This window comes from Larus michahellis, chromosome 5, assembly GCF_964199755.1.
Source record: "Larus michahellis chromosome 5, bLarMic1.1, whole genome shotgun sequence".
Taxonomy (NCBI): domain Eukaryota; kingdom Metazoa; phylum Chordata; class Aves; order Charadriiformes; family Laridae; genus Larus; species Larus michahellis.
This window is the reverse complement of record NC_133900.1, coordinates 45,934,347-45,960,503: the sequence shown is the minus strand read 5'-3', so window position 1 is coordinate 45,960,503 and position 26,157 is coordinate 45,934,347. Positions and strand designations below refer to the sequence as shown.

The 26,157-nt window shown below is 64.8% G+C and overlaps 4 protein-coding genes across 8 annotated transcripts; 3 read left to right on the top strand and 1 right to left on the bottom strand.

Moving 5' to 3' along the window:
- Nucleotides 1-491: 491 nt before the first annotated feature.
- CDC25B (cell division cycle 25B) lies at nucleotides 492-7,857 on the top strand. 4 transcript variants are annotated; one of them, XM_074588951.1, is made up of 16 exons: nucleotides 492-781; nucleotides 1,081-1,205; nucleotides 1,933-1,984; nucleotides 3,148-3,189; nucleotides 3,462-3,498; nucleotides 3,648-3,755; nucleotides 3,836-3,955; nucleotides 4,180-4,314; nucleotides 4,467-4,541; nucleotides 4,817-4,993; nucleotides 5,129-5,224; nucleotides 5,553-5,615; nucleotides 5,712-5,810; nucleotides 6,116-6,249; nucleotides 6,377-6,488; nucleotides 6,741-7,857. In XM_074588951.1, exons 1-16 carry the CDS (start codon nucleotides 663-665, stop codon nucleotides 6,879-6,881), a joined length of 1,635 nt encoding a protein of 544 aa, XP_074445052.1. In that variant the 5' UTR covers nucleotides 492-662; the 3' UTR covers nucleotides 6,882-7,857. The 4 variants fall into 4 exon arrangements, with proteins under 4 accessions (XP_074445052.1, XP_074445055.1, XP_074445054.1 ...); XM_074588954.1 differs by having other exon boundaries at nucleotides 510-781; nucleotides 1,906-1,984; XM_074588953.1 differs by lacking the exon at nucleotides 5,712-5,810 and having other exon boundaries at nucleotides 523-781; nucleotides 6,741-7,851.
- A 952-nt stretch (nucleotides 7,858-8,809) lies between these two features.
- AP5S1 (adaptor related protein complex 5 subunit sigma 1) lies at nucleotides 8,810-10,258 on the top strand. The gene is made up of 2 exons (XM_074587107.1): nucleotides 8,810-9,034; nucleotides 9,511-10,258. Exons 1-2 carry the CDS (start codon nucleotides 8,856-8,858, stop codon nucleotides 9,935-9,937), a joined length of 606 nt encoding a protein of 201 aa, XP_074443208.1. The 5' UTR covers nucleotides 8,810-8,855; the 3' UTR covers nucleotides 9,938-10,258.
- Nucleotides 10,046-13,381, bottom strand: LOC141743291 (C-type lectin domain family 4 member F-like). The gene is made up of 7 exons (XM_074587106.1): nucleotides 13,192-13,381; nucleotides 12,939-13,049; nucleotides 12,726-12,806; nucleotides 12,284-12,340; nucleotides 12,015-12,166; nucleotides 11,714-11,826; nucleotides 10,046-11,639 (listed from the first exon to the last, which is right to left on the bottom strand). The coding sequence occupies exons 1-7, from the start codon at nucleotides 13,256-13,258 to the stop codon at nucleotides 11,483-11,485; spliced, it is 738 nt and encodes a 245-aa protein (XP_074443207.1). The 5' UTR covers nucleotides 13,259-13,381; the 3' UTR covers nucleotides 10,046-11,482.
- A 6,943-nt stretch (nucleotides 13,382-20,324) lies between these two features.
- Nucleotides 20,325-25,775, top strand: LOC141743290 (RING finger protein 145-like). 2 transcript variants are annotated; one of them, XM_074587105.1, is made up of 10 exons: nucleotides 20,325-20,738; nucleotides 22,048-22,156; nucleotides 22,235-22,326; nucleotides 22,621-22,856; nucleotides 23,238-23,413; nucleotides 23,542-23,682; nucleotides 23,889-24,071; nucleotides 24,337-24,484; nucleotides 24,656-25,012; nucleotides 25,119-25,775. In XM_074587105.1, the coding sequence occupies exons 1-10, from the start codon at nucleotides 20,570-20,572 to the stop codon at nucleotides 25,629-25,631; spliced, it is 2,124 nt and encodes a 707-aa protein (XP_074443206.1). In that variant the 5' UTR covers nucleotides 20,325-20,569; the 3' UTR covers nucleotides 25,632-25,775. The 2 variants fall into 2 exon arrangements, with proteins under 2 accessions (XP_074443206.1, XP_074443205.1); XM_074587104.1 differs by having other exon boundaries at nucleotides 20,433-20,738; nucleotides 23,979-24,071.
- Nucleotides 25,776-26,157: the final 382 nt, after the last annotated feature.

Genomic DNA, 26,157 nt, shown 5'->3' with positions numbered 1-26,157 from the left:
CCCCCTGGTGCCTTGCCCCCACTTTGGGCCATGTCCCCCCATGCCCCCCAGCCATGTGTGCGTCCCCCACACCGTTATGCCCCCCCACCACTGCCTTGCCCCCACTTTGAGCCATGCTCCCCCCAACCACATATGCCACCCCTCTCCCGATTGTGCCCTGTCCCCCCCCCCGGTGCCTTGCCCCCACTTTGGGCCGCGTCCCCCCCCAGCCATGTGTGTCACCCCCCACCTCCCGATTCTGCCCCCCCCCCTCGGTGCCTTGCCCCCACTTTGGGCCGCGTCCCCCCCAGCCATGTGTGTCACCCCCCACCTCCCGGTTGCGCCCCCCCCGCCCCCCGCGGTGTCTTGCCCCCACTTTGGGCCTTGTCCCCCCGTGTGCCCCCACCCCCCCCGGTCCGTGGCCCCCCCCCCCTCCCCCCCCGGGGGGGCGGGTCCTTGTCCCGCGAGCCCGGCCGGCGCCTCCCCATTGGCTGCCGCCGCGCCGCTCCCCTGTTATTTTTCGAATATAAATAGGGGCGGCGGCAGGCGCGCGCCCGGCCGGGCCCCGCCGAACCGGACAGGGCGGCGGGCACGGCACGGTGCGGCGCCGCGGGAAAAATAGGCATCCTTGGTTTTGTTTTTTTTTTTTTAAATTGATTTTTAGCTTCATTTCCTGCACCCGCATGGCGGCGCGGGGCGGCCCCGGCCGCCGTGGGATGCCCAGGCTGGCGGCGGGTCGAGCGGGCATGTCCCCGGTCACCACGCTGGCGCTGGACATGGACAACCTGGTGGGGCTGGGCAGGTGAGCGGTGCCGGGGGGGGGGGGTGGAGGGGGGTGGGCTGCCCCACGCGTGGCTCTTGCTGGCCCCGGGGGGTGCCTCATGCGTGGCTCCCCCTGCCGGACACGCGTGGCTGAGGGCAGCTTGTGCTGAGCCCGCGGGTGGCACCCTGCCGGGGCGGGGGCGGGGGGTGTTAAGGCGTTTTGGGCCACCCGCTTAGCCCCTGATGCTGACCCTGCCCCCCCACCCCCAAGGAAGGGGCGAGGAGCATCGCGGGGTGCCACGTTCCCGCGGTCTGATCCCCCTTCCGCTCTGCCTGCAGCCACTGGGATACCCCAAAGCGGAGGGTCGCCGGGGTCCTCCAGCGACAGTGGTCCAGCCTGTCCCAAGAGTCGGTGGCCTCCGACTCCTCCCGGGATTCAGTCTCCTCCGAGTCCTCCGATGCGGGTGAGTGATGGGCGCTGCTGCACCCCCACCCCCCCCCCCCTTCTCCCCGGGACTGAGGCCGTGCACAGGGAGCTGTGGCATAGGGGGGGGATGTCCCCTGGCAGTGGGGTGGAGGATGCGTGGGCAGGGGCCCCCTGCATGTGGCTGGCGAGACAGGGAGGGGGTTTGAGGCTGGGGGCTTCTTGGGGTGCACGTGGGAGCTGGGCCCCTACTCTGCTCCCAGCTCCTGGCCCTGCTCTGAGTCACTCCCGCCAGGCACTTAGCCCGCGCCAGCTTCAAATTGGGACTTCCTCCTTGGTGCTTCCGACTTCGATCCCTTCCCTGTGGGGGACGATGGCCAAGAGCCCCCACCCTGCTCCCTGGGGGCTTGGCCATGGACCACCCCAGCGGGGTCCCTGGCCGGGGTGACGTGGGACATCTTGGCCAGGGTGGGTGCTTCAAGGGTCAGTGCCATCCCCCTTGCCACACTGGGGGGGTGGGCGAGGGCCCCTCTGTGAGCACACAGTGGGTACCACTGGCTTTGACCCCTTCCCCAGCACCGGCTGGAGCAGTGGGGAAGCACAGCTGGGATGTGGGGGCACTCCTTTGCCCGGCTGCCTCCTGCAAAGAGCCCCACAGGAGCAGTGCCGGCGCTGTGCCGAAACAGGCCTGGGGCAGGGCATGGCTCGATCCCCAGCGGGGCCCGATTTCTCTCCCCCAGTGCTACCCCTGCCCCTTGTTCCCACAGGAGTGGGGCTGGATTCCCCCACGCAGGAGGACCCCGCGGTGCTGGAGGAAGTGTGAGTGCTCCCTGTTTTCCCCCCAGGGCTCCCCCCTCGCCCTCCCCCTGCCTCCCGCAGGCAGTGTCAGGCCCTGCCTGCCCTGAGCTGCCTGCAGTGCCTGGTCCCAGCCTTGCTGGGGGGGGGGCTGTGCTTCCAACTGTGCACCCCCCACAAAATTTACTTCTAGAGGGGTGAGAAACCACCCCGCACCAGGGAGAGCGGGGACGTCAGCGCCGGTGCTCAGCACAGCCCTGCTGCAGGCAGGGTTCTGGCAGCGGGTGCAGGCAGGAAGCCCGCACGGTGCTGCCTTGGTGCGGCCGGGCCAAATCCTCTTCCGGGCTGCACTGGCAGGGACGGCTGGTTGCCAGCTCCCTGCCTTGCCATGCAGCGGAGCAAGGGTGCTGAACACCCCCCTGGGCTCCCAACAGCCCCCCGCCTCCCCCCACCCTGCCTTGGGGTGCTGTTGCACTGGCCCCATGGGGTGGGGATGCAGGTTGGGGGCGTGTAGGGTTCAGCTGAGAGCAAAGCTCTGCGGTGCTGCCCTGTGCGGGGGTGAGGGGCTCTGCCTACTGTACCTGCTGCCAGTCCCCCTCGTTGGAGAGGTGCACCCGAGACCCCCCCATGCCTTTGCTGTGCTGGTGGCTTCACCCAGCCGTTGGCAGAGCCCAGCTCTAGCAGATGTGCTGGGTGAATGAGTAACTGGGGGCAGATGGTGGGGCCAGGGCAGCAGCCATGGGGCTGGGTGTGTTCAGCTGTGGGGGACGTGCCGGTTCCCGTCCTGCCACAGCGTGCCGCCAGCATGGCCATATGGCTGCCGGCCAGCATCCCTGCCGCGAGCGGATTTACATACAGGTGGAGAGCGGGCGCCGCTGCTGCCGGCTTTGTCTGGGCGCAGAGCGAGGTCATCGGGGTGCCCTGGACCACCCCGGTGTGCTGCCCTCCCCCCCACCTCCCCCCAGCCCCGGATTGGGGTCCCTGGTCTGAAACCTGCGATGTCCAGATGGGGCTTTAACCCTTTGTGGGACTGAAAGCCCCCGCCATTGGGCTGCTCTCCCTGGGGTGCTGCCAGCCTCTGAATGGGGTTGGGGGCACTGTAAGGGCTGGGGCTGCCCATCCCCGGGGCTCCTGGGCTGGGGCACAGGGTTCAATTTCCCCTAACCCTGGCTTTCTTCTCCATGCAGCTTTGAGAAAGCAATCCTGGAGTCCGGGAGAGTTCTCAAAGAGTAAGTGAAGGGGCTCTGTCCCTGTGCCCAGACCCGAAAGCCAGGCTGTCTCTGTGCCCTTCCCAGGGTCTGGATTAGTGTATGGGTGGTGCTTTGTGCTTGCAGGAGTTGCTGCCCCAGGGTCCTTTAGGAGCTGTGACAGCTCTGGAGAGGTCTCACCCTGCTGCGGGGACCCGGGGGATGGGGGGGTGGGCCACGCCAGCTTTTGTGGGACACCGCTGATCCAGGGCACCATTTGTCCTTTAATCCTTTCCTTTCCCTGCTTCTTGCAGCAATAAGCTCCTTATGCGGAGGATCCACTCGCTGTCGGTAAGTTCTGAGGGCTCTGCGGGGCTGAGTGGAGGGAAGCTGGGTCCTGCTGTGCCCCTGGCTGGCTGAGCTGGGAGGAGGAGGAGGAGGATGGAGCTGGAGAGGGCAGGGGTCGTGCAGCATCTCTTACCCCTCTGCCTGCCCCACAGCCGGAGCTCCTGGGGGCCAGCCCGGTCCTGAAGAACATCTCCCACTCCCGGGACTTCAATGGCCACAGGGCTGCCGAGCAGAGCGGCCGGAGAGAGCGCGAGGACAAGGTGAGGGGGGCAGTGAGGCCAAGGGAGGTGGTGCTGGGGAAGGGGCAGGTGGATGCTAATGCTGTGCCCCCCTGCTGCAGGAGGGGTTTGTCTTCAAGAAGCCTCAGAGGCCAGGTCAGCGCAGCCGGCTGCCCGCTGGCGATGGGGCTGCGGGGAGGGACCGCTTTGCCCAGAGACCCGTCTCTGCACCTGGACTGCTGGTGAGAGGGACTGGGGGGCTCCGGGGGGACACTGGGGATGGATCCTCCTGCTGCAGGAGCTGCTGAGCTGGGACCTGGTGCTCCAACCTCCATGTTTGACCTGGAAACCTGTGGATGTGGGAGCTGAAGGGGTAGTTACAGCCTGGGGAGGGGATATCCTGCTTTGAAACAGGGCTGGTGTGGGGCTGGCCCCACTCCTGAGCCGTGGGCTATGTCCTCTCCAGTTCAACACCCCCGAGAAGGAAAATCTCCCCCAGGGAGATAGCCCCATCGTACTGCGCCGGTGCTCCTTGACCTCCTCCATGTCTGAGGATGAAGATGATGGCTTCATGGAGATCCTGGATGAGGAGGAGATGAAGGTAGGGAGGGCTCCGATGTCTGTGGGGGTGGATGGGCCCTGGGCATGGTGTCCATCCCTGCTTAGGGGGATTGGGAAGCTGCCAGTGGGACTCGGCCCCTTCATGCTCCTCTCTACCTCTCCCCATGGCCCTCCTGGTTGCTGCCCTGGCAGAGCGATGCCGATGTGCCACAGGGGATGGAGAATCTGCTGACTGCGCCGCTGGTGAGGAAGGAGGAGGCAGAGCCGGTACGTGGGAGCCTTGGCCAGGGGGCGGGGGGGTGGATGGAGACCCAGGCCTCCCCCCCAGCATCTCCAAGGCGAATCTGGGGGTGAGGGTCCCTCACAAAGGGGCTGGTTGGTGAGCAGCACCAGCCTGGGGGCTTTGAGCTCTTTCTGGGTTGTGTGTGGCCACCAAAGTGTGGGACCCTTGTCCCCCCACTCTCACGGTGCTGGTAGGAGCTGGGGGGGGTGATGTGAGGGGATGACAGACCTCCAGGCAGCAACATTGGCTCTCCACACAGCGTCCCACGAAGCGTAGCAAGTGCCGGCAGCTCTTCCGCTCACCCTCAATGCCCAGCAGTGTCATCAGGCCCATCCTGAAGCGGATAGACCGGCCCCAGGACAGGGACACCCCTGTCAAGACCAAGCGGCGGAGGAGCGTGGCTGGTACCCCCAGTGAGGAGGCAGCAGCAGAGCCGGTGGGTGATGGGGAAGCCTTGGGGTGAGGTGTCCTTGTCATGGTCCGCCCTTCGCTGGTGGGACTGGCCCATGCCCTGGCTCTGCCAGAGCCCTTGCTAATGCTGAGGGGATGTCTCTGGTTTGTGTCTCTGCAGAAAGCGTGGCTGCTGCGCTCCAGGTCCTTCTCCCATGAGGAGATTGAGAACCTGCTGGCCAACGACCACCAGGAGCTCATTGGGGACTTCTCCAAGGTAGGGCCACAGGGATGCTGGAGGTCTGGGGGTGCTGCCCCCTTCCTCCTGAAGCAGAGGGGCTTTCGGCAGAGCCCTGCACCAGTGCAAGAGCCCAAATCCAGCTGTGGCGGCCCTTGCTTGGGGACTTGGGGCTGTGACTTTCCAGCCTGCAGACCTTGTAACGCGTGGAGAGCCTGATCACTGCTCCTCTAGTCCCAGCACCATGCCGTGTCTGTGGCTCCCTTGGGGGAGCAGTCCTCAAGGTCGGGGGGAGCAGGAGACAGCCTCTGCTCTGGGAGGTCTCCCTGGGATGGATCTTGAACACAGCACACCTTCTGTCCTCCAGGCTTACCTGCTGCAGACGGTGGAAGGGAAGCACCAGGACCTGAAGTACATTTCTCCTGAAATGGTAAGGGATCAGCAGCCTCTCCCTGAACTGCCCCTGTGGGGCTGCCTGCCTGGCCCCCCCCGCGCTCCTCCCCTCAGTGACAGGCTTTCCCTGCAGATGGTGGCAGTGCTGACAGGGCAGTTCAGCAGCCTCATTGAGAGCTGTGTGATCGTGGACTGCAGGTACCCCTACGAGTACGAGGGAGGCCACATCAAGGTCAGAACTGCTGCTGCACCCCTCCGGGGTGGGGTGGGGGGGCCCCTGTGGGGTGGGGGAAATTCAAACTCATCAAATCCCAGAGGGGCTGGGCTCCCTCAAAGGTCCTGAGCACCCCCCTCTCCACCCCCAAGGGGTCGAGCAGCCCTCCCCAAAGGTCCTGAGCCCCAACTGGCAGGGGGGGAAGGGTGATGGTGCCCCTGTAGATGGGGGGTGATGGGGGAGGCTGTGGGCAGCGTACTGACCCCCCTCCTCCTGATGAAACGGGAGGTGGGGGGATGAAGGTGCTTCGTCTCCCTCCCCAGGGTGCAGTCAACCTGCCGATGGAGCAGGATGTGGAGGATTTCCTGCTGAAGAAGCCCATCGTGCCCTTTGACGCCAGCAAGAGGGTGATCGTCATCTTCCACTGCGAGTTCTCCTCTGAGAGGGGGCCCAGGATGTGAGTTGGGGCGGGGGGTGTGTGTGTGTATGCTGGGGTTTCTGGACCCTCCCCGGACACGGCTGGATCTTGGCTTGGTGACAATCCCTGCCGCAGCCCCTTCCCATCACCTTCCCCTGTCCCGCAGGTGCCGGTTCGTCAGGGAGAAGGACCGAGCCTGTAATGAGTACCCCCACCTCCACTACCCTGAGCTCTATGTCTTGAAGGGGGGGTACCGGGAGTTCTTCCCCCAGTACCAGGTGAGTCCCCCACCTCTGCCCACTGTGTGGCAGGAGGGGAGGGCTTGGGGTGGGGCATGGGGAACACCCTCTCCCTTTCCCAAACCCTGCCCTGCTGGGGGAAGAGAGGGGTCTGGCGCTGAGCATCCTCCATGGGGATGGTATTTCAAGGGGCAAGGGTCTGTGCTGAGGGTCCTGGGGTACTGGGTTTTCCCGTGGGTGGGGGGCAGGGGCTGCGCTGCAGGTGCTGACAGACACATTGTGGGTGCCCAGACACATTGCGAGCCCCAGGACTATCGCCCCATGCACCATGAGGATTTCAAGGAGGACCTGCGCAAGTTCCGCCTGAAGAGCCGCACGTGGGCGGGCGAGCGCAGCAAACAGGAGCTCTATAGTCGCCTCAAGAACTTCTGATGGCTCTGGGGGTACCCCCATAACCCCCCACCCTGCCCCCTTGGGGCTGCCATCCGGCAACATCTCCCAGCCCTAAAACCTAGCTTTCCCCAGCCCTCCTCTGCCGGGTGCCCTGCACAGGATCACTGACCTCAGCAGCAGGGTGGGTTTTTAGCCCTTTTTACCCTAGAAAAGGGTAAAAAGGGTTTAGGTTTTATCCTAAATTGTGGCTGGTGTGGGGGAAATGTCTGGGACTGCTCCCTCTAGCCCAGACCGTAAGTCACTGCCATGTTAAACCTTCCTCTGGGCCTCCGGGGTGGGGGCAGAGCTGTAGCGGGTGCTGGCTGCCTCCCCCAGCTCTCCCCTCCCTCGGAGCAGGGAATGGGGCTCCGGGGCTGTGGGGCAACCCCCCAAGCCAGTGACAGCCCCCCTCCCTTGCACCCTGGGCCAGGGCACCTGTGCCAGCTCTGGGAAAGCCATGGGGCTGCAGCTGAGCCCTGGGAGGGGAGGGCATGGAGCTGGTTAGACCCTGCCTGGGGCTTAATTGCCAGAACTGAGGCAGAAAAGCACTTAAACCTCCTCTGCAGCCCTTCTCCGGGTGGGGGCAGCTGCCTGGGGGGTGCACCCTGTGGGTGTAGTCACTGACTGCATCAGCCTGGGTTGCTTTGGGGTTTTTTGTTGTTCGGTGCCCCCCCCCCCCCCCCCCCATTTTATTTAAAATAGTTTGTTCTCCTCTTCTAAGCCAGCTGTGGCTAACAGCGGGGGGCAGGAGGGGCTTCACCCTGACCCCAGAGCCAGGCAGCGGTTAAGCTGTGGCACCTCAGGGACACCGCGGCACGGGGCTGAGCACTTGCCTGTGACCTGGGGAGGGTGGGAAGCATTTCGTTGGCCGGGAGCTGCCGCTGTCACGCTGTACTCATGTGTCTCATTCATTTTTATGTTTATATGTGGGGTTTTTTTTACGCTCCTGGCTAATAACTCCTGAAGGAGGAAGAACAAACCTGTGTCCCTTGTCTGTGACTGATGCAAAGCAAAGGCGGGGGGGGGGGGGGGGGGCAGGGGGACAGGCTCTGTGAGGGCTTGGTGAGGTGGAGAGGGCTGGGGTAATGGCTTCGCTGGGGGCTTCCCTGGGGGGATAGTGGCTGGGGCAGGCACAAATATTGACCTGTTTAATGCTGTCCCTGCACAGTGGGATGGTGGCAGCATGGCCCCAGCTGGGTAATGGGAGAGCTCTGCCCCACTCCTGCTTGGCCATGGAGGGGGGCCTGCAGGGCAGGGGCTGTGGGTCATGTCTGGGACCCTCAGGGCCATGCGTGGGTGGGGCTGGAGGGGTGACGGGGGGGGGGGGGGTGTCCTGCAGCCAGGGCAGAGCTACCTGAGGGGGGCACCCCTGCCCTGCCACCCCTGGCGTGGGTGATCCTGTGTCCCTCAGGCCATGCCCCACCACCACCCCCGGGTGATGCTGTGTTTCCCTGTCCCCCCTCCCTCGGGGCAATCCTGTTCCCCCCAGGCCCTGCTGCCCCCGGGGTGATCCTGGGCTCCTCCAGCCCCTGGGATGACCCTGTCGTTCCCCCAGGCTCTGCCATCCCCAGGCTGATCCTGTGTCCCCGGGGGTGACCCTGTTGCCCACGGCTCTGCTGTCCCCCAGGCCCTGCCACCCCTCCCAGGCCGTACTTCCTCTTCCCCTCCGCCAGCCCGCCCACCAGCCCACTATGCGCCAATCAGCGCGCCGCTCGCGTAGCCTTGGCCAATCACGGCCCGGCCCTGTCAAGTGCAGCGTGTGGGGGGCCAAGCTTCCCCTCCCTTCTCCCGCCTCCCTCTCTGGACTCACCAATCGCCGCCGCCGCTGCCCTCCGCATCGGCCAATCTCTGCCCTCCCGCGCCCTGCGCCAATCTGAGCGGGGACTTTCGTCACACTCGCTGACCAATGGCAGCCGGCGGAGGGGCGGGGCGGGGCGGAGCGGTGGTGGGGGCCGGGGTCGCGGCGGCGTTGCCATGGTGCGGGCGTTCGTGCTGCTGGCGCTGGGCGGGCCCGGCCCCCCGCGCCCCGCCCCCTGCCGCGTGCTGTACGCGCGCGCCTTCGGTACCCCCCCCGAGACCGACACCCCCCCCGGCACCGGGGACCCTTCCCGGCAGCGCCTCCGCCGCAAGGAGCAGCTGCTGGCCGTGGCCAGGTACCCGGGACACCCCCTTTTCCCTGGGCGGGGCGGGGGGGGGCGGTTTGGGCTCGGAGGGACCCCCGGGGCCGGGACACGCCCCCTCCATGGGACTCCCCCATTCCTGGGGATGCTGGGCTCGGTAGGGCCCCCACGACCGGTTCCCCGGTTCTGGCCGGTCCCAGGGTTCTGGCACCCCCCCACCTCTGACAGTTCCAGGCTCAGTGGGACCCCCGGGGCCATGATACCCCCCCTTTTTGGGGGGGGCTCCTGGGCTTTGCAGGACCCCCAGGGTGGTGACACCCCCTTCCTGGGGGGCTCTGTGCTCAGTGGGACCCCCAGAGCTATGACAGCCTTCTTTTGGGGGGACAGGGCTCTGCGGGACCCCCAGGGCCGTGGCACCACCGAGCCCTGTCCCCCCAATAGACAGGGTCACCCTGTCCCTGGATGGAGGGGGGGGGGGCTTAACACAAGGGTCCCCCCTTCTCTCCCAGGCAAGTGGCCACCCAGTGCCAGCTGCTTCAGTCATCCTCGGGGCGCCCGTCCTCCCCCCAACTCCCCCAGCTCCCCGATGAGCCGATGTCGCTGCAAGACGCCCCGGGGGGGCTTTTCCAGCTGCCCTCCGGGGACCCCTTCCCCGAACGGGTGACGGTAGCCTGGCTGTCAGTCGTGGCCCTCGCCTTCGCCTTGGTTTGTGACCCCCAAGAGAACGTATCGCTTGCCGAAATCACCCTGCGCCGCCTGGCCCCCCGCCTGCTCACCTCCCTGCGCCTCCTCGGCCCCGGCGCCGACGTCCTGCTCCGACCCGAGGCCACTGACGTCCTCCTCGATCGTCTCCTGCCCCACGGGCAGATGCTTTTCCTCAACGAACACTTCCTCCAGGCAGTGGACCGGGAGATGGGCATCAAAGCATCCCGCTGAGCATCCCTGCCCGGCACCCCCCGATATTTTGGGGCGGGAGAGGCAAGGGAGGGGTCCGAGATGGTCGCCAAGCCCCAGTGGGATGGAGAGGAAAAGTGGCTCAGGAATAAAGAGCAACGAGCCGGCAAAGAGCAGGTTTTTAATCCATTTATCCCCATGATACCATCTTGGGAGGCCTGGGGACTGCTAATAGCCATCCCCGTAAAAATCCATCCGGAGCTGGGATGGCACCATGTTCCTGCACAGCTCTGCATGCACAGGACCGCAGGCAATGGCTCTGCAGGGCCATAAATGGACATTAAAAAAGAGGTGATTCTCCCCCGGGGGGTTCTGCAAACCTCTCACCAGCCAGCCTGAAGGATGGATGGGTGCTGGGGGCCTCCGTCCCCTCCATGTGAAGGTTGGGGTTTCCCTGTCCGGATGCTTTGGGGCAGGTGGGGGGTCCTCGGTGGGGGAGCAGCAGCCATGGGCAGCTCAGGTCCCTCTGCTGTGGGACAGGATGACCAGAGATGGGGGTCTGTCACCTCAGGACAGGAGGGACCCCAGGGCAGACAAGGTAGCGGGGGGGTGTGCAACCAGCCCTGCTGCATCACGCTCACCGGGGTGGAGGATTTAATCAACAGGCAGCGAGGCAGGACACGGCCATGCCCCCAGCATGGGGGGTCGGTTGTCCCCAGATGTGTGCTTGGGGTGGAGGGGACATCTGTGACACCCTGGGAGGTGGCAAGAGCTGGCACCCACCCTCCCGGCTCCACAGGGTACAGCAGTGAGCAAGGTCCTGCCCCGGCAGTTTCTGGGTGCCAGGAGAGCCGGGGAGCCAGGAGCCATCGTGCCTGGCTCTCCCGCCACTGCCGGCATGCCGGAGATGGGCTGTGCTGCCTGTCCCTGCAGAGGGGCTGCCTGGGAGGGGTGGACCCCAAAATGTTTCCCCCCATAACTGCGCCGGTAAAGCTGAAGAACCTGGGGAGGGGCGCTGGGCATTGATGGTGCCGGGCTTCAGCCATGGTGCGTCTCTCTGGACGTGATGCTGGGTGGGATCTGGCCAGGCACGCTGCTGGGGGCTGCAGGCACAGAGAGGTCCCGGTATCCCCTCCCACCACGCTCACAGGGCAAGGGAGGAGACGGATCTGTCCCTCCCACGGCACTCATGGGAGGCCCATGACATGAGAGATGTGGCACCATGGTTGATGCCAGCAAAGGTCCCCAAGGTGGGCAGGGCAGGGTAGAGGGGCTGAGGGGATCTCGCTGCCTGCCGGGGGCTGTGGGGGTGATGGAGCCAACCCCCCACTGGGTGGGGGGGGCAAGAGGCAGCTGGGGAGGTGCAGCAGGAGAAGTTTAATCAGGGCTCTGTGTGCAGGGGGTAGCATTGGGGTCTGGAGCATCGGCGGTGGCGTCAGTGTCGTGGCACGGGCACTGGCCGGGGATCTGCCCTGCTTCAGGGAGGAGCGGAGGTGCCGAGGGGGGGCTCATCCAGCACGCTGCATGGGGTGAGGGGGCTGGCAGCGGGGCCGGCAGCGTGCCCGCAGGGGATCTGTCAGCGGGGCGTCAGGGCATGCTCAGGTCCCTCTTGCAGATCCAAGGAAAGGTGAAGTTGCAGTTGTGGTCGTTCCAGAGGCCGTTGCGCACAGGGTGGATCTGGGCGCAGTCCTCCTGGCCCCACTGCCCGTGGTCCGTGCTGTCCGGCTGCCCCGGTGCCCAGAAACTGCCGGGGAAGAGCGGGGTCAGCAGGGAGGTGCTGGGGGCGCCGGGCGCCCCCTTCCCAAGCCCTGCTCTCACCTCTGGGCCTGGGAGTAGGTAGCTCCATCCACCCAGCGCCAGGAGCCCCCGGGGCCCGTGGCTGTCAGCCCAATCCAGTAGGATCCTCCCCTTGCTTCCTGCGCCAGGTAGTCCTGTGGGACAGGACACGGGTGTGGGCAGGGGGAACAAGTAGGAGACAGTAGGAGGGCAGGAGGATGCACGGGCAGGAGGGTTCATGGGCAGGAGGATGTGCAGGCAGGAGGGCACACAGGAGCAGGCAGCAGCAGGGCAGGGCAGGCAGGAGAGGGCGGTGATGGGCGCTGCAGCCCCAGTTACCTACCTGCTCCTCGAGGCTGGTGATGGAGGTGAGGTAGGAGTGGGTGAAGCGGCAGGCGGCCTCCGCCTCACTCCAGGGCTTCGGCTCCCTCGAGAAGTAGTAGATCTTCCCCTGGTGGTACCGCCATCCCAGGGACAGCCCCTGCAGCCACCGCCCTGGGGAGTGGGCAGCCGTGGGGCCGGGGTGCCAGCTGCCAGGGCCAGAGGGGCCGGGGCAGCCCAGGGCCGGGTGTCACCCCCCCCAACACCCCGCAGCCTCCCCAAGGACGTTACCGAGCTGCTCCTTCCGCCTTTGCGCCGCTGCCGGGCTCTCACTGGGGTTCAAGGGACCTGCCACGGGGTTAGGGAGAGGAACTAGCAGTGGTGTGCCCACCGCCTTGGGCAGAGGCTGGGGGGCAGGGGCTGGAGGGCAGGGGAAAGGGACAGGGGCTGGCTGGGGACGGGCTGGGTGGCAGGAGCTGGGTGGCAGGGCTGGGTGGCAAGGGGCTGGGGTACTGGAGCTGTAAGGCAGGGGCTGGGGGACAGAGGCTGGGGGCAGGGGCTGGAAGGGAGGAGCCGGGTGGCAGGGGCTGGGGGACAGGGGCTGGGGGCAGGGGCTGGACAGTAGCATCTGGGGACAGGGTCTGTAAGGCAGGAGCCGGGTGGCAGGGGCTTGGGACAGGGGCTGGGTGGCAAGGGGATGGGGTACTGGGGGCAGCCCCAGCGTCCCACTCACCATCAGGGTCAGGCAGCGGATGGGCTCCAACGGCCACCAGCTCTGCCCGTGCTGCCCGCAGCTCCGCCTGGCCCTGCACATCTGGGGAGGGCAGGGCCGTGGGTCAGCGCCGTGCCAGGGCTGCCCGTGGGCTCCTGCTCGCTCCCGGCTCCTGACAGCCATCACCGGCTCCCGACAGCCATCACCGGCTCCCATCCCCCCGGCAGCACTTACACAGGGTGATGAGGGCTGCCAGGGTGGCCACTAGGACCACCCCCATGCCCACGGCCAGGACGGTGCCCAGCGTCCAGCGGGATGCGGCTAGAGGAGATCCGGGTGCCAGTACTGCGGGAGAGAATCCGGAGGTGCCCTGAGTCAGGTCTGAGCCAGCCCCGTGGACCCTGGCATGCCTAGGAGAGGAGCCGGGATGGGGAAGGAAGGGGGTCAGCCAGCTGCTCCTCCTGCATCCCAGCGGGATAGGGCTTACCTCGAGTGGGGCTGGGTGGGTAACGGATCTGCAGTCTCTCATACAGGTCTGGCTCTGCCTCCGCCATCCCGGCAGCTAGCCCGGCTCAAGGAGCTGCTTCCTGCCGGAGCTTCGGCACACGCCGGCAAGGGCAGCCCGAAGTGCCAGGAAAGGGAACCGGGCAGCCAGGCACTCACAACAGCTTGTGGGTGCCGGTTCCTGACGACAGCCAGGGCGTCACACGTGTCCTCCCGCCCCAAGCGGCATCATCTGGGGACAATCCTCGATGCAGGGCACGCAGCCACATCCCAGCCCTGGACCCCCAGCCCACGGCCAGCTCCTGCCCCAACCACTGACCCTGTGGTTTTGTCCCAAAGCTCATCTCAATTGCAATTAGTATTTCCCACCCTCAGACGCAGAAATGCTGGGGGAACCCCTGAATCCCAGGAGGGAACCAGCAACCTGGTCTCGGTGCCAGGGGCAGGGGGGGATGCGCCCAGCCCAGTGTGCCGGGTGTGGTGCAGGGGGCTCCCAGCCTTCATCCTCCTTATTTGCCAGGAGAGCAGACAGCCTTCAAATGGGGCTGGCAGTGGCCTGTTATAAATGAGGAGAAGGGCTGTTGTCGTCATCGTCGTCATCATCATCATCACTACAACATTAGTGATGTGCACGGGCAGTGCTCTGCCTGGCTGGAAAGCCGCACAGTGGGCGTGAGGACGGATGCCCAGGACAGGCACCATCCCGGCAGGATCCATGCAGAATCGGGCATGGGGAGCTGCCCTCTGGCACCAGGGGAAGCAGCCTTTGCCCAGACCCTCCTGGGCTGGAGGAGCTCCCTGCCGGCGGGGAACCCCAAAGGGGAGGTCGGTGCCTGCTGCCACAGGGTCTGCTCGGGGCCGCCCAGCTCCTCCCAGCACCGTCCCCGGGCGCTGCGGTGGGACACCTGGCACCACCGCCTGTGGCGCAGACCTCCCCAGGCCCCCAGCTGCCCCCGCTCTGCTCCGTAAACACCCAGATATGGTATTTCATAACTTCTGGTTTTTGTTTTTTTGTTGGTTTTTTTTTTCCCCATTTTGGCCCAAACCATCATCGTGTTTAACACAGACACCAGAAATAGCTTCAAACATGCAGCAACAACGATTTTCCAGCAAATGCAGGAATTGCCAAAAAGCCCAGGGGTGCGTTTCTGCCCAGCTGGCCCTGCACCCCCTGGGCACGGGTCTGTCCCCCGGGGCTGCACCAGTGGCCTTGTGATGGGCAGACCTTCATCCTCCTCCTCCTCCCTGCTCTTCCCCTTCCCCGCTCCCCCTCCCCAGGGCACGGACACCCCCCAGCGTGGCCGCCACCAGCTGTGGTGACAGTGCCGTCCCCATGTCCCTCACCCCCTGAGCTGCAGCTGAGTTGCCATCTGGCTCGGAGCCGGCTGCCAGCACTGAATCAGAGGCAGCCCCATGTGGGCAGCGAGGGGCCATGGCCGAGGGTCCCTGCAGCCACACTCGGCTCTTCTCCAAGTTCTCCACCTCACCTGCAAGCCCTCACCCTTTCAGCTGCTCCATTTAATTTCCTTTTAATACATTTTCCCATTAAAGTGCCCTTCTCTTTAGTTCGGTGGACACGGTGCAGGAAGAGGTCCCATGTGGGACCTTGAGCATCATTTCCACATCCAAGCTGGTTTCACATTTGTGAGTCTCTATGAGGTTAACTGAATTCTCCCCTTACTGCGATTGTATTTACTGCCCTGGCAGAGACCTGCAGCTTCTCTGTTATTCCTTGGCATTTTGTAGACGCTGTCAGCATCCTTCTCCGCTCACCAATGCGGTAGCTCTACTCGGCCTTTCTCAGCTGGGCTTCCAGGCCATAAAGGTTCTCTGCTTAGATTGGACATTAGGCAAAGGTTCTTCCCTGAGCGGGTGGTCGGTCCCTGGAACAGAGTCCTCAGGGAAGTGATCATGGCACCAACCCTGTCAGCGGTCAAGGAACATCTGGATGACACGCTTATTGATATGGGTTAGTTTTAGGTAGTCTTGCAAGGAGCAGGGAGTTGGACTCAATGATCCTTATAGGTCCTTTCCAACCTTAGCTATTCTATGATTCTACGTATTGACATAACAATAACATTTAATTTATTGGGCTGCACTTTGCTTCTCTGTCAATGCAACTCGATCCTTCTGACTTCAGGTGGATATGGGCTGCAATGCCTTGAGTCTTTTGTTTCCTACCTACATTTTCATAAAGTTTCCCAGGGATACGGCACCACCAAATCCGTGAGCGGCATCGGACAGTGGCGCTCGCCCATTCGGAGCTGACGGGACCTCGGGAGATGAGAGGATGCAGCTGGATTTTGCAGTGTTGTGAAACAGGGTGAGTCAGGGCTGACAACACCACCCCAACACCCATCACCAAGCAGCTGGATGATGCTGCAGAAGTGTCCAGAGGAAGATGAAACTGTGGGGAAGAGGAAGGAAGCCAGTTCACCTTCATGTTGCACAAGTGGTGAATCATTCAGTCATAGAATATCTCGAGTTGGAAGGGACCCATGGGGATCATCTAGTCCATCGCACTGCAAGGAGCAGGGAGAGGAGCAGGGACTGCCCAGCTCTGTAGCCTGTCCAGATCTCTCTATAAGGCCTCTCTACCCTCAAGGGATTCCACAGCTCCTCCTAGTTTAGTGTCATCGGCAAACTTACTTAATGTACATTCAATTCCTCTACCCAGGTCATTTATAAAAACATTAAAGAGCCTGGGGAACCCCACTGGTGACCCCACACCACACAGCCTGATGTGACCCCATTTACTGTAACCCTTTGAGCCCAACCCATCAGCCAACTGATCACCCAACGTATTATGGCCTTGTCTACCTGTGCGCTGGACATTTTGTCCAGAAGGATACTGCGAGACACAGTGTCAAAAGCTTTGCTAAAATCCAACCCCCACCCCCATCTACTGTCTTCCCTGGGTCAACTAGATGGGTGACCTTGTCATAAAAGGAAATTAAGTTGGTTAGCGGGACTTTCTCTTCATAAACCCATTCTGGATGTGACTAATGACTGAGTTGTCTCTCAAGTGGTTTTCAGTCACCCCCAGAACAACCTCCTCCATTGTTTTACCAGGCACTGAAGTAAGACTGATAGGATATAATTACCAGGGTCTTCCTTCTTTCACTTCTTGAAATCTAAGACAACATTTGCCAGCTTCCAGACAACTGGGCCCCCTCCAGACTGCCAAGACTGCTGAAAAATAGTGCAGGGATATTCCGCAATAGCATCAAGAGCTGTTATCATGATACCGTCATGATATCATGACATTATATGATAACATCAGGCAGCAGGCAGGGGAGGGATGGTCCCTGCTGAGGAGCATCATGCTGAAGTCTGGGACAGTGTCCCCATCCCTTATCCATCGGTGACAGCAGCAGGCACCTCCAGGCAGGCTTGAAGGCAGGGAGCAGCCCTGGGCTGACAACCGAGGGGCAGCCTCTCAGGGAGACACAGGAGTTATGGCCAGAGATGGCTTGTGTCAGCAGGAGATTCCCTGGGCTTTTCCCAAAATGGGCACAGCTCCTGTCCGGGCAAGGGTCTGTCTACCTGTTGGGGAGCAGAAAACCCACAAGTGATTCAAGATCAGCTTTGCAGGAGCCCAGGCTGCAGGCAGGAGCCCTCACTGCAGGCTACAGACCTAAAACAGGGCACGAAACAGAGAACAAATAATGCCAAATAGCAAAAAATTCCTTCAAAAAAGGATGGTGCCCGTGTGCCGCCCCCAAACAGGAGAGTTCCAGGCACACTCCTCACCCCGTGCCCCTCTCTGCATGCGGGGTTTCCCCAAACCTTTCATGCACCCCCTCTGCCTGCACCCACCTCCAGCCCAGCCAGTCCAAATTGACTCAGCCCGCTTTCTGACGAGGAGCTGGAGGAGCAAACCTTGTCCTGGGGCTCTGCTGGGAAGATCACCTGCACCCTAAGCACCCCTGTGCCTAGCCAGCCAGCCAGCCATCTACCCATCCATCCATCCAGCCAGCCAGCCAGCCAGCCAGCCAGCCAGCCAGCCAGCCAGCCTTCCCTCTGGTGGGAGGACCACACAGCATGGGGTGGGAGCCAAAGCAGCGAGGGTGCTCTGACCTGGCTGGGTGCAGACCTGGGAGCTGGGGAGGGTGGGGGATTGGGACCAATGCAGCCAGTTATTGTAAGGTGGGGCTGTTTTGAGACTGGGGAGGCAATTTCACGCTGCTCTGAGCAGGGATGCTCCCGTGTGGTGCCCTGGGCTGGGAAGGGGCTGCCTGGAGCTTCTCCCTCCCCCTTCACCCTCTCCTTGGCAGCTTCCCAGCCGTCTGCCCCCGCCATGAGCACTCTCTCACCCCGTCTTGGCACAGGGGGTCCCATCTGCTTGCTGACCGCAGGCACCAAGGAAACACCTTGAGAGCAGGACAAGTCCCCGCTTCCAGCCCACCGCAGCTGGACCCAGGATGGGGGGGGTCCCCTGCAAGCACCAGGGCACTCTGTGGTGTGGATGTCCACCCGCGTGCACATCGGTCCATCCATGTTCCCACTGGACCACCCACATGCCCATCAGTCCATCTGTGTGCCCAATGGACCATCCATTGATCCATGCGCCTGTCGGTCCATCCATGTGCCCACCCATCCATCCCTGTGCCATCGGACCACTTGTGTGTCCGTCGGACCATCCCTGTGCCCATTGGTCCATCTGTGCGTCCATGGGACCATCTGCATCTCCACCAGTCCCTGCAGGAGCACACTGCCATACACTCAACCTCTGCCAAGCTGAGCTGCAGCCACCCATTCCCCAGCGAAAGGCCCGGCAGTGGCCATACTCCTGGGAGGCACCGGGCAACCCAGTGAAGGCGAGTGCAGCCGGCAATCCTGGGGCCAAGGCACAGTGACAAGTGCCAGGCGGTGGGACTTGGGTCATGCTGGCTGAGTAAGGTACGTCCCAGCAGCCGGGATGGGGTCAGACCCGGACCCAGCGTGTGGGACCCAAATGACACGCAGTGGCACTCAGGGACACTTGCTAACTGGCCAGGAACGATCCCTGGAGAAGCCACATGCCCTGCAGCTCCGCGGCCGCTGTGAGCAGGACGGTCCCTCCACAGGCACCGCCAGCCCCGGCTCTTTCCAGGAGCCCCGGCACCAAGAGCACGTCCCCTCCTGCAGGCAGGATGCAGGAGCTGCCCCATGGGGAAACTGAGGCACAGACCGAGCATCTGGGGGTCACCGAGGGAGCGGAGAGCACTGACAGAGTTGGAGGGCAGCTCTTGCTGCCAGCCACTGCTCTGGTCCCCCAGGTTTCCCTAACCAGGCTCTCTCACAAGCGCTGTCTGCGGGATCTGCTGTCTTGGTAAACTCAGCCCCGAGTCAAGCCAGGGGAGAAGTCCCCTCCTCCAGAGCCACCAGCTCCATTAAGTGAGCAATTACTGCCACTCAGGATGTCACCGAACACGGGTGACAGGCAATCCCCAGAGATAAGCTGGCCCTGATGACTGTCCCCGAGGAGCTGTGCAGACGCACACGCCGGGGAAGCAGTAATTTAGAAAACCCTTGCAATTATTACCCGAGCTCATTTATTAACTCCGAGGTCTGACTGCTTGCTGGGGTCCCCTGGGTGCACGGAGGAGCCCATGCCTGCTCAGCAGCTCCCTTCGCCCCAGAAGAAATGGGCCAGGTTTGGGGTGGGATCCCAGTGGGAAGCGGGGCTCGGGGTCCTGCTGCTGGGAAGGTCTGTCCCAGTCCCGTCCTTTTCTCCAGGGAGAAAAGGAAGGAGGGGGAAGAGATGAACCCAAAGTGGGGGGTGCCCAGCTGCTGTCTCTAACGGCAAAAGTCCACCTAGAAAATGCCCAGCAGGGAAGTGCCAAACTGGGCCAAACTGGGTGTTGCACCTCAAACCATCCTGTGCTGAACTGGGACGAGGAGAGCCCCATGGGGGGGCATGCACCCCCTCCAGCAGCGTGGGCTGTTCCTGCAGCTCTGCTTCCCGCTAGAGCCGGGGGAAAATCAGCTTCACCGGTGGGAGGCTTGCAGGCTGCACCCCTGGGGTTCAAAAAGACACCGTCCCCCCCGGTGAAGGGAGCTGCACACACGCTCTCGCCCTTTGGGACACGCGTCTCTGCTCGACCCCTGTCCCAACCTGACCCGAGGGGCTCAGAGATTCCCTGGGGCACCAGACCCCCCCAGCAGCATCGGCGGAGGGGCAGCCGGGAGAGGACGACGGCGGGACATGCCTGGGATGTCCCCGTGCCGTGGCAGCAGCTCCGCACCGGGACCCCCCCGTGCGCTTTCAGCTCCCGCCTTTCTTCCGAAATTTATGATTAAAGAACGGTTTTCAAAGCGCCCACGGCACCCGGCCATGGGCACCCACATGCGAAAGCAGCCTGGGGTCTCAGGGGGTCTCCCTGCGGCAGTCTGGGGTCCCATGTGCATGGGGACATCCAGGGATGCCTCGTCCACCCCTCCCCGGCCGCATCCTGCTGCTCAGCCTGAGGGCACCCCCCCGCCCCATCCCCAGCCGACCCCCCAGCACCCCAGATATTCCCAGGGGGTCCCCCCATCCCCGGCTGACCCCCAGGGCCCCAGCTGATCCCAAAGGACACCACCCCCCGCCAGGTGACCTCCCCCGGTGCCAGAGGGCCCCGCTTGAGCCCAGATTACCTCAGCGGACCCCACCTCACCCCAGAGGGCCACAGCTGACCCCTGAGGACCCCACCTGAACCCAAGGGATCTCAGCTCAAGACCCCAGACAATCCTTCAGGCCCCCCTCCCCTGGGGGCAGGGGACCCCATTCTACTCCGGGGACCCTCGCCTCCCGCCGCGCCCTGCAGCCCCCCGCCCGCGCCATTCCCCTATCAAAATGGCGGCCAGCGCCTGCCCTCACTGCCTGCCCGCACCCAAGATGGCTGACGCGGGGCTGGGCGGGGCGGCGGGAGCAATGTCACCGCGGAGCGCCCCGCCCCTCTCCAAGATGTCCGTGTCTTCCTCCTCTCGGCCCCCGCGTTGCCCTTATCCAAAATGGCGGATGGCGTACAAGAAGAGCAAGCGCTGCGCCAGCTTCCAAGATGGCGTCCGCGGCGTCAGCGCAGCACCCTGGCGCAAGGCCTCTCGGCTACGCTCTGGGCGTAGGGGCGGGGCGGGAGAAAGCGAAAGTGGCGGAGGGACCGGAACGGCGGCGGCGGCGGGAGCGGGAGCGGGAGCAGGAGCAGGAGCGGGGCCCGCCCCGGCGGGAGGCGGTCAGCCCCCCAGCGAGAGGCTGCCGGGCAGACAGGCCCCTGTTGGGCGCGGGGCGGGCGCCCCCTGCCGGGCCGGAGGAGGCGGCGGGGGCAGCGCCGGGGGGTCCCCCTTGTCCCCCTGGGGGGGGCTGCGGGACGCGGGGACCCCCCCCCGCCCCGCGGGCCATGGCGCGGCTGGAGGCGGTGGCCAACGTGGCGCTGCGGGTGCCGGGCCTGGCGCTGCTGGACCTGCTGTACCGCTGGGACGCGGCGGCCCTGGGCGACCTGCTGCGGCCCCGCCGCGGGGACCCCCCCCTCCTGCGGCCCCCCGCCCTCCGGGGCGCCTACTGCCTGGGTGAGGGCTGCGGCGGGACGCGGGGGTCCCCCGGGGCGGGACAGGCCGGGGACAGCCCGGGGATGGATGGGCTGGGGACAGGAGAGGACACCCTCGGGGACAGACAGGCTGGGGACACCTCATGGCTTGGCCAGGTTGGGGACATAAGGGTACATCCCAAGGGATTGCCAGGGTGGGGACACCCCAGGGAACGGACAAGTTGGGGACACGGTGGGGACATCCCAAGGGATGGACAGGTTGGGGACATGGTGGGGACACCCCAGGCCCTGGCCAGGTTGGGGACACAGTGGGGCCACCCCAGGGATGGACAGGTTGGGGACATGAGGGGACACCTCAAGGAATGGCCCTGTTGGGGACACGATGGGACATGCAGGAGATGGAAACGTTGGCGACACAAGGGAGCACCCCAGGGGATGGCCAGGTTGGGGACATGACGGGACACCCTTGGGGACAGACAGGCTGGGGATACCTCATGCCATGGCCAGGTTGGGGACATAAAGGTACATCCCAAGGGATGGCCAGGGTGGGGACACCCCAGGGGATGGACAGGTTGGGGACACAGTGGGGATACCTGGCCCAGTTGGGGAGATGAAGGGACACCTCAAGGGACGGCCACGCTGGGGACACAATGGGACACGCAGGGCATGGCCATATTGGGGACATGAGGCGACACCCCAGGGAATGCCCGGGTTGGGGACACAGTGGGGATACCCCAGGGCCTGACAAGGTTGGGGACAAGAGGGGACACCCCAAAGGATGGCCAGGCTGGGGACATGCTGGTGGCACTCCAGTGGTTGTCCAGGCTGGGGACATGAGGAGGTACCCCGAGGCATGAACAGGTTGGGGACACAAGAGGACACACAGGGTATGGACAGGTTGGGGACATGAGGGGACGTCCCCCAAGGGATGGACAGGTTGGGGGCATGGGGAGGACACCCCAAGGAATGGCCATGCTGGGGACAAGAGGGAACACCCAGGCCCTGGCCAGGCTGGGGACATGAGGGGACACCCCAAGGGATGGCTATTTGGGGTCTTGCCGCCCCAGCCCACGCTGACACCCGCTCAGTGTGGAGCTGTCCCCAGAGCTGGTGGGCACTCTGTCCCCAGCATTGTCCCCTGGCACGGGGGACAGCTGTGAGCCCTGGGGCCAGGAGGTGCCCCTCGCACAGCCCCATCTTGCCCACGCTGCCCCGACACTGCGTGGTGACAGTCGCGTCACCGCCAGGGGCTGCCTGGCTGAGGGGGGGGGTCTTGGCCAGCTGGGGGGCTCAGCGGGGCCACCTCACCCCTCTGTCCCCCGCCTCCGCAGGCCACCTGCTGTGCATGGTGGTGCTGATGCTGCCAGTGCGGTCCCTGGTGAAGCTCTACCTCCACCTCCTCACTGCCCTGCTGCTTGCCGCGGGGCACATGGCAGCCAGGTGAGCCCGGGGGGGGCCGGGGGGGGCTGTGCCGGGGTGCAGAGTGGGTGGCCAGGGGCTGACCCTCTGTCCCCGCAGGGACTATGTCCGCCGCGAGCTGGAGTATGGCTTCCAGGGCGCCGTATACAGTGACCCCGCAGCGCTTGGCCGCTTCGCCACTGCCCTCGCAGGTGAGCCGGGGGGGGGGGTGTCCCAGCCTCCCCAGACGTCCCCAGATGTCAGAGGGGGGATGTGGCACTAAGCAGGGTGAGGGTCTCCTGTGGTGACCTGGCTGTGGGAGCCATCACCCATGGGACAGCGTGTTGGGTGACGATGGCACGGCTGTGCCAGATCGTCGTCACCGCTCTGCGTGCCAGTGCCCAGCTGCTGGTACGAGGTGGCTGTGCCAGGAGACCCAGGGAGGGGACACGGTGGGGGGTCCCACATCCTTCCCCTTGCCCAGGCGTCCCCTGTCCCCTCCGCAGGCCAGCTCTGCCTGTGCACCCTCTGCTCCCTCCTGATGAGGAGCAGGCGACCATGGCTGTTCGGGGCCCCACTGCTGCCAGTGCTGGCTCGCCTCTGCGGCCTCCCCCTCCACGCCCTGCCCATCCTCAACACCTTCGCCGTCGTCGTCACCGCCCTGGAGGTGCTCTACGTCCTCGGCTCCCATGTCCTCGTCCCCTTCCAGCTGGCTGCCGCCGCCTGCCGGGAGGTCGTGCAGGTGAGTGGGAAGGGGGGAGCTGCAGCATGGGGGTCTGCAGGGTGAGAGGCTCTGGGATGGGGGTCTGTGGGGTGGGGGGATGTGGGATGGGGGGTTGCAGGATGGAAAGCTGCGGGATGGGGGGGCTGCAGGGTAAGGGGGTGTGGGGTGGGGGGCTGTGGGGCGTGGGGTGCAGGGTGAGGGGCTGTGGGACAAGGGGCTGCAGGATGGGGGGCTGTGGGATGGGGGGCTGCGGAATGGGGGTTCCTATGCTGAGCCTGCCTTGATGTGGGGTTGGCTGCAGGGCTGTCCCCTCGCATGGCCGGGCTCCCCCGCACCCTCCTTGCCCCCCACATGTGGGGTGAGGTGGGGGCAGCCCTGCTGAGCATCCTGTCCCTGCAGGCGCTGGAGGTGTACCGACTGGTCGCGCTGGCGGTGTCTCTCTGGAGCCAGCTGGCAATCCCGCTCCTCTTCCTCGTCTTCTGGCTGGTGCTCTTCTCCCTCCGGCTCTCCTCCTTCCTCACCTCCTCTAGCAGTCCCCTGGCACAGCAGGGCTTCCTCTTCCTCCTCCTCAGCAGGTAGGGACGGGGGCAGGCAGGAGCTGGGGGAGCTCATGCTGTGGGAGGAGGATGAGGAGGGGCTGGGGCTCCAGTTGGTGCCATCTGGCCCCTGCCAGCACCCGTGCTCACCCCGGGCTCCGTTGCAGCGCGGCCGAGTGCTGCAGCACGCCCTACTCTCTCGTCGGACTCACCTTCACTGTCTCCTACCTCGCCCTGGGCGTCCTCAACCTCTGCAAGTTTTACCTGCTGGGCTTCGGCGCCTTCCAGAACGGCAACGTCATGCACAGGTGAGCCCGCGGCGGGGGACACGGGCGGGCATCCCTCCTCCCATCCCAGTTTGCCTGCAAGAGCCCAGCACAGGGTAGGGAGGACAGGGGTGTCGCAAGGGATCTAGGAACGGGGTCACGTCCCCGGGGGGTGACCAAGGCACGGCGCATGCGGTGCCACGTGGCACGTGCCTGCGGCTGCCGGCCTCACGCCCCACTCCTGGCAGGGGGGTGACGGAGGGTGTGACGCTGCTGCTGCTGGCGCTGCAGACGGGGCTGCTCGACCTGCAGATCCTCCAGCGGACCTTCCTCCTCAGCATCATCCTCTTCATTGTGGTGACTTCCACGCTGCAGTCCATGATCGAGATAGCTGATCCCATCGTGCTGGCCCTGGGAGCCTCCCGCAACAGGTACCAGGTGGAAGGAAGAGCAGCGGGATCCGGCCCCCCATGCTGCGGGGGCAATGGGGAGGAGCGGCAGGGGTCCTCCCCACCTTGCGCTGGGGAAGAGCCAGGCTGTGTCCCATGCCCTCCATGTGCTCCCTCCACCTCGGGTCCTCACTGCCCGTTTTTGGGCAGAATCAGTGCCAGAGGAGGGAGCTGGAGCCCGGGCTCCTGGGGGTGTGGGTGCTGCTCCTGGGGTGGGCATGGCCCCACTGAGCTGTGCTTCCCCTAGGAGCCCCTGGAAGCATTTCCGCGGCGTCAGCATGTGCCTCTTCTTGCTGGTTTTCCCTTGCTTCATGGCCTACAAGATTGCCCACTTCTTTCACCTGGATTTCTGGCTGCTCATCCTGGTCTCCAGCTGCATGCTCACCTCTCTGCAGGTATGGCAGCTCCCGCTCCCGCTGGCACCCTGGAGTAGGCGGCCCTGTCTATCCCATGCCTACAACCCTGCCCCAGTCACCCTCTCCCAGCCTCGACTGATGACACTGGGTGGGGATGTGCAATCTGCCATCCGGCCGCTGTCAACAAGGCGCCATCCTGCTGCCTGCCAGGTGATGGGCACCCTCTTCATCTACGCGCTCTTCATGGTGGAGCTGCTCCAGGACACGCCGCTGGAGCGGATGGACGAGATCATCTACTGCGTGAACGCAGTGAGCCGAGTGCTGGAGTTCCTGGTGGCCGTCTGCGTGGTGGGCTACGGCACCTGGGAATCCCTCTTCGGAGAGTGGAGCTGGATGGGCGCCTCCGTCATCATCATCCACTCCTACTTCAACGTCTGGCTGCGCGCTCAGTCGGGCTGGAGGAGCTTTCTGCTGCGCCGCGAGGCTGCCAAGAAGATCAACTCCCTGCCCCGGGCCACGGGTGGGCAGCTGCGGGACCACAACGACGTCTGTGCCATCTGTTTCCAGGTCGGCCCCTTCCCCTCACCGGCACCCCTGCAGCGCCAGGGGACCCTGCTCTGGGCAGCCCCAGGGGTCCCCTGCCTGCTGGGTGACGTCTTCTTCCTGCCCGCAGGACATGCAGGTGGCCGTCATCACCCCCTGCAGTCACTTCTTCCACGCCGCCTGCCTCCGCAAGTGGCTCTATGTGCAGGACACGTGCCCCATGTGCCACCAGCAAGTGACACCGGTGGCCACTGAGGAGGATCCTGGCATCGAGAGGGTGACTCGGCCAGCACCGGCCAGCAGGGACGAGGTGCCGGAGGATGGAGGAGCTGCCACCAGCCCAGCCCCAGCTCAGCCCCAGGAGGACCGGCTGCGCGGCATGGTCCCAGCCCAGGGGGACAGTGGGGCTTCCCAGGACGATGGGACTGGGGACCTCGGCCCCCACCACCCCGCTCATCCCGACGCCTCCACCCTCCAGGACCGAGAAGCGGGTGCCATCCCACAGCCCCATGGGGACCATCGCCTCAGTGTCCAGGACATGCAGCATCCATCCCCCTCACCCACCAGCCTGGACACTTTTGCCAGCTCTGAGCTCGGGGTGAAGGACAGCGGGGACTCCCACAGCGGCCACCACCCCTCCTAGCACCACAGACTGCCGCCCCCGGTGCTGGGATCCCTCTGCGGGGGCCACCCCAGCAGCGAGCGGGGCCGGGACCCTGCGTGGCACCAGCGTCCCCGAGTGCCCACATCCCTACAGACTCTTTTTGCAATAAAGCCGGAGCTGATGCGGCTGCGCCCGAGGGCTGGGGCTGCACGTCTCACCCACCCCATGCCGGGACAGTGCCCTGTGCCAGCACGGTGGCATGTGCCCAGCGTGTCCCTGGGGTGCTGTGGGGTTTAGGAAGGGTGGGCACCCAATGGGTGCACGGTGGGTGCCAGGCTGCCTTCTAGTCTTATCCCACTAGATGGCACGGGTGGAACGTGCCGGGTGGCTTGGCGTGGGCAGCGGGGGAGTTTGGGGGGTTTTGGGGGTGGTCCTGGGAGGGGGATGGCCTGGGCTTGGCATGGATCTGGTGTGGGGGAGCGTGGGTCAGGCACAGGATGGCACAGGCTTGGTGTGGATCTGGCAGGAGCTTGGTGTGGGTCTGACACGGGCTTGGCGTGGGTCG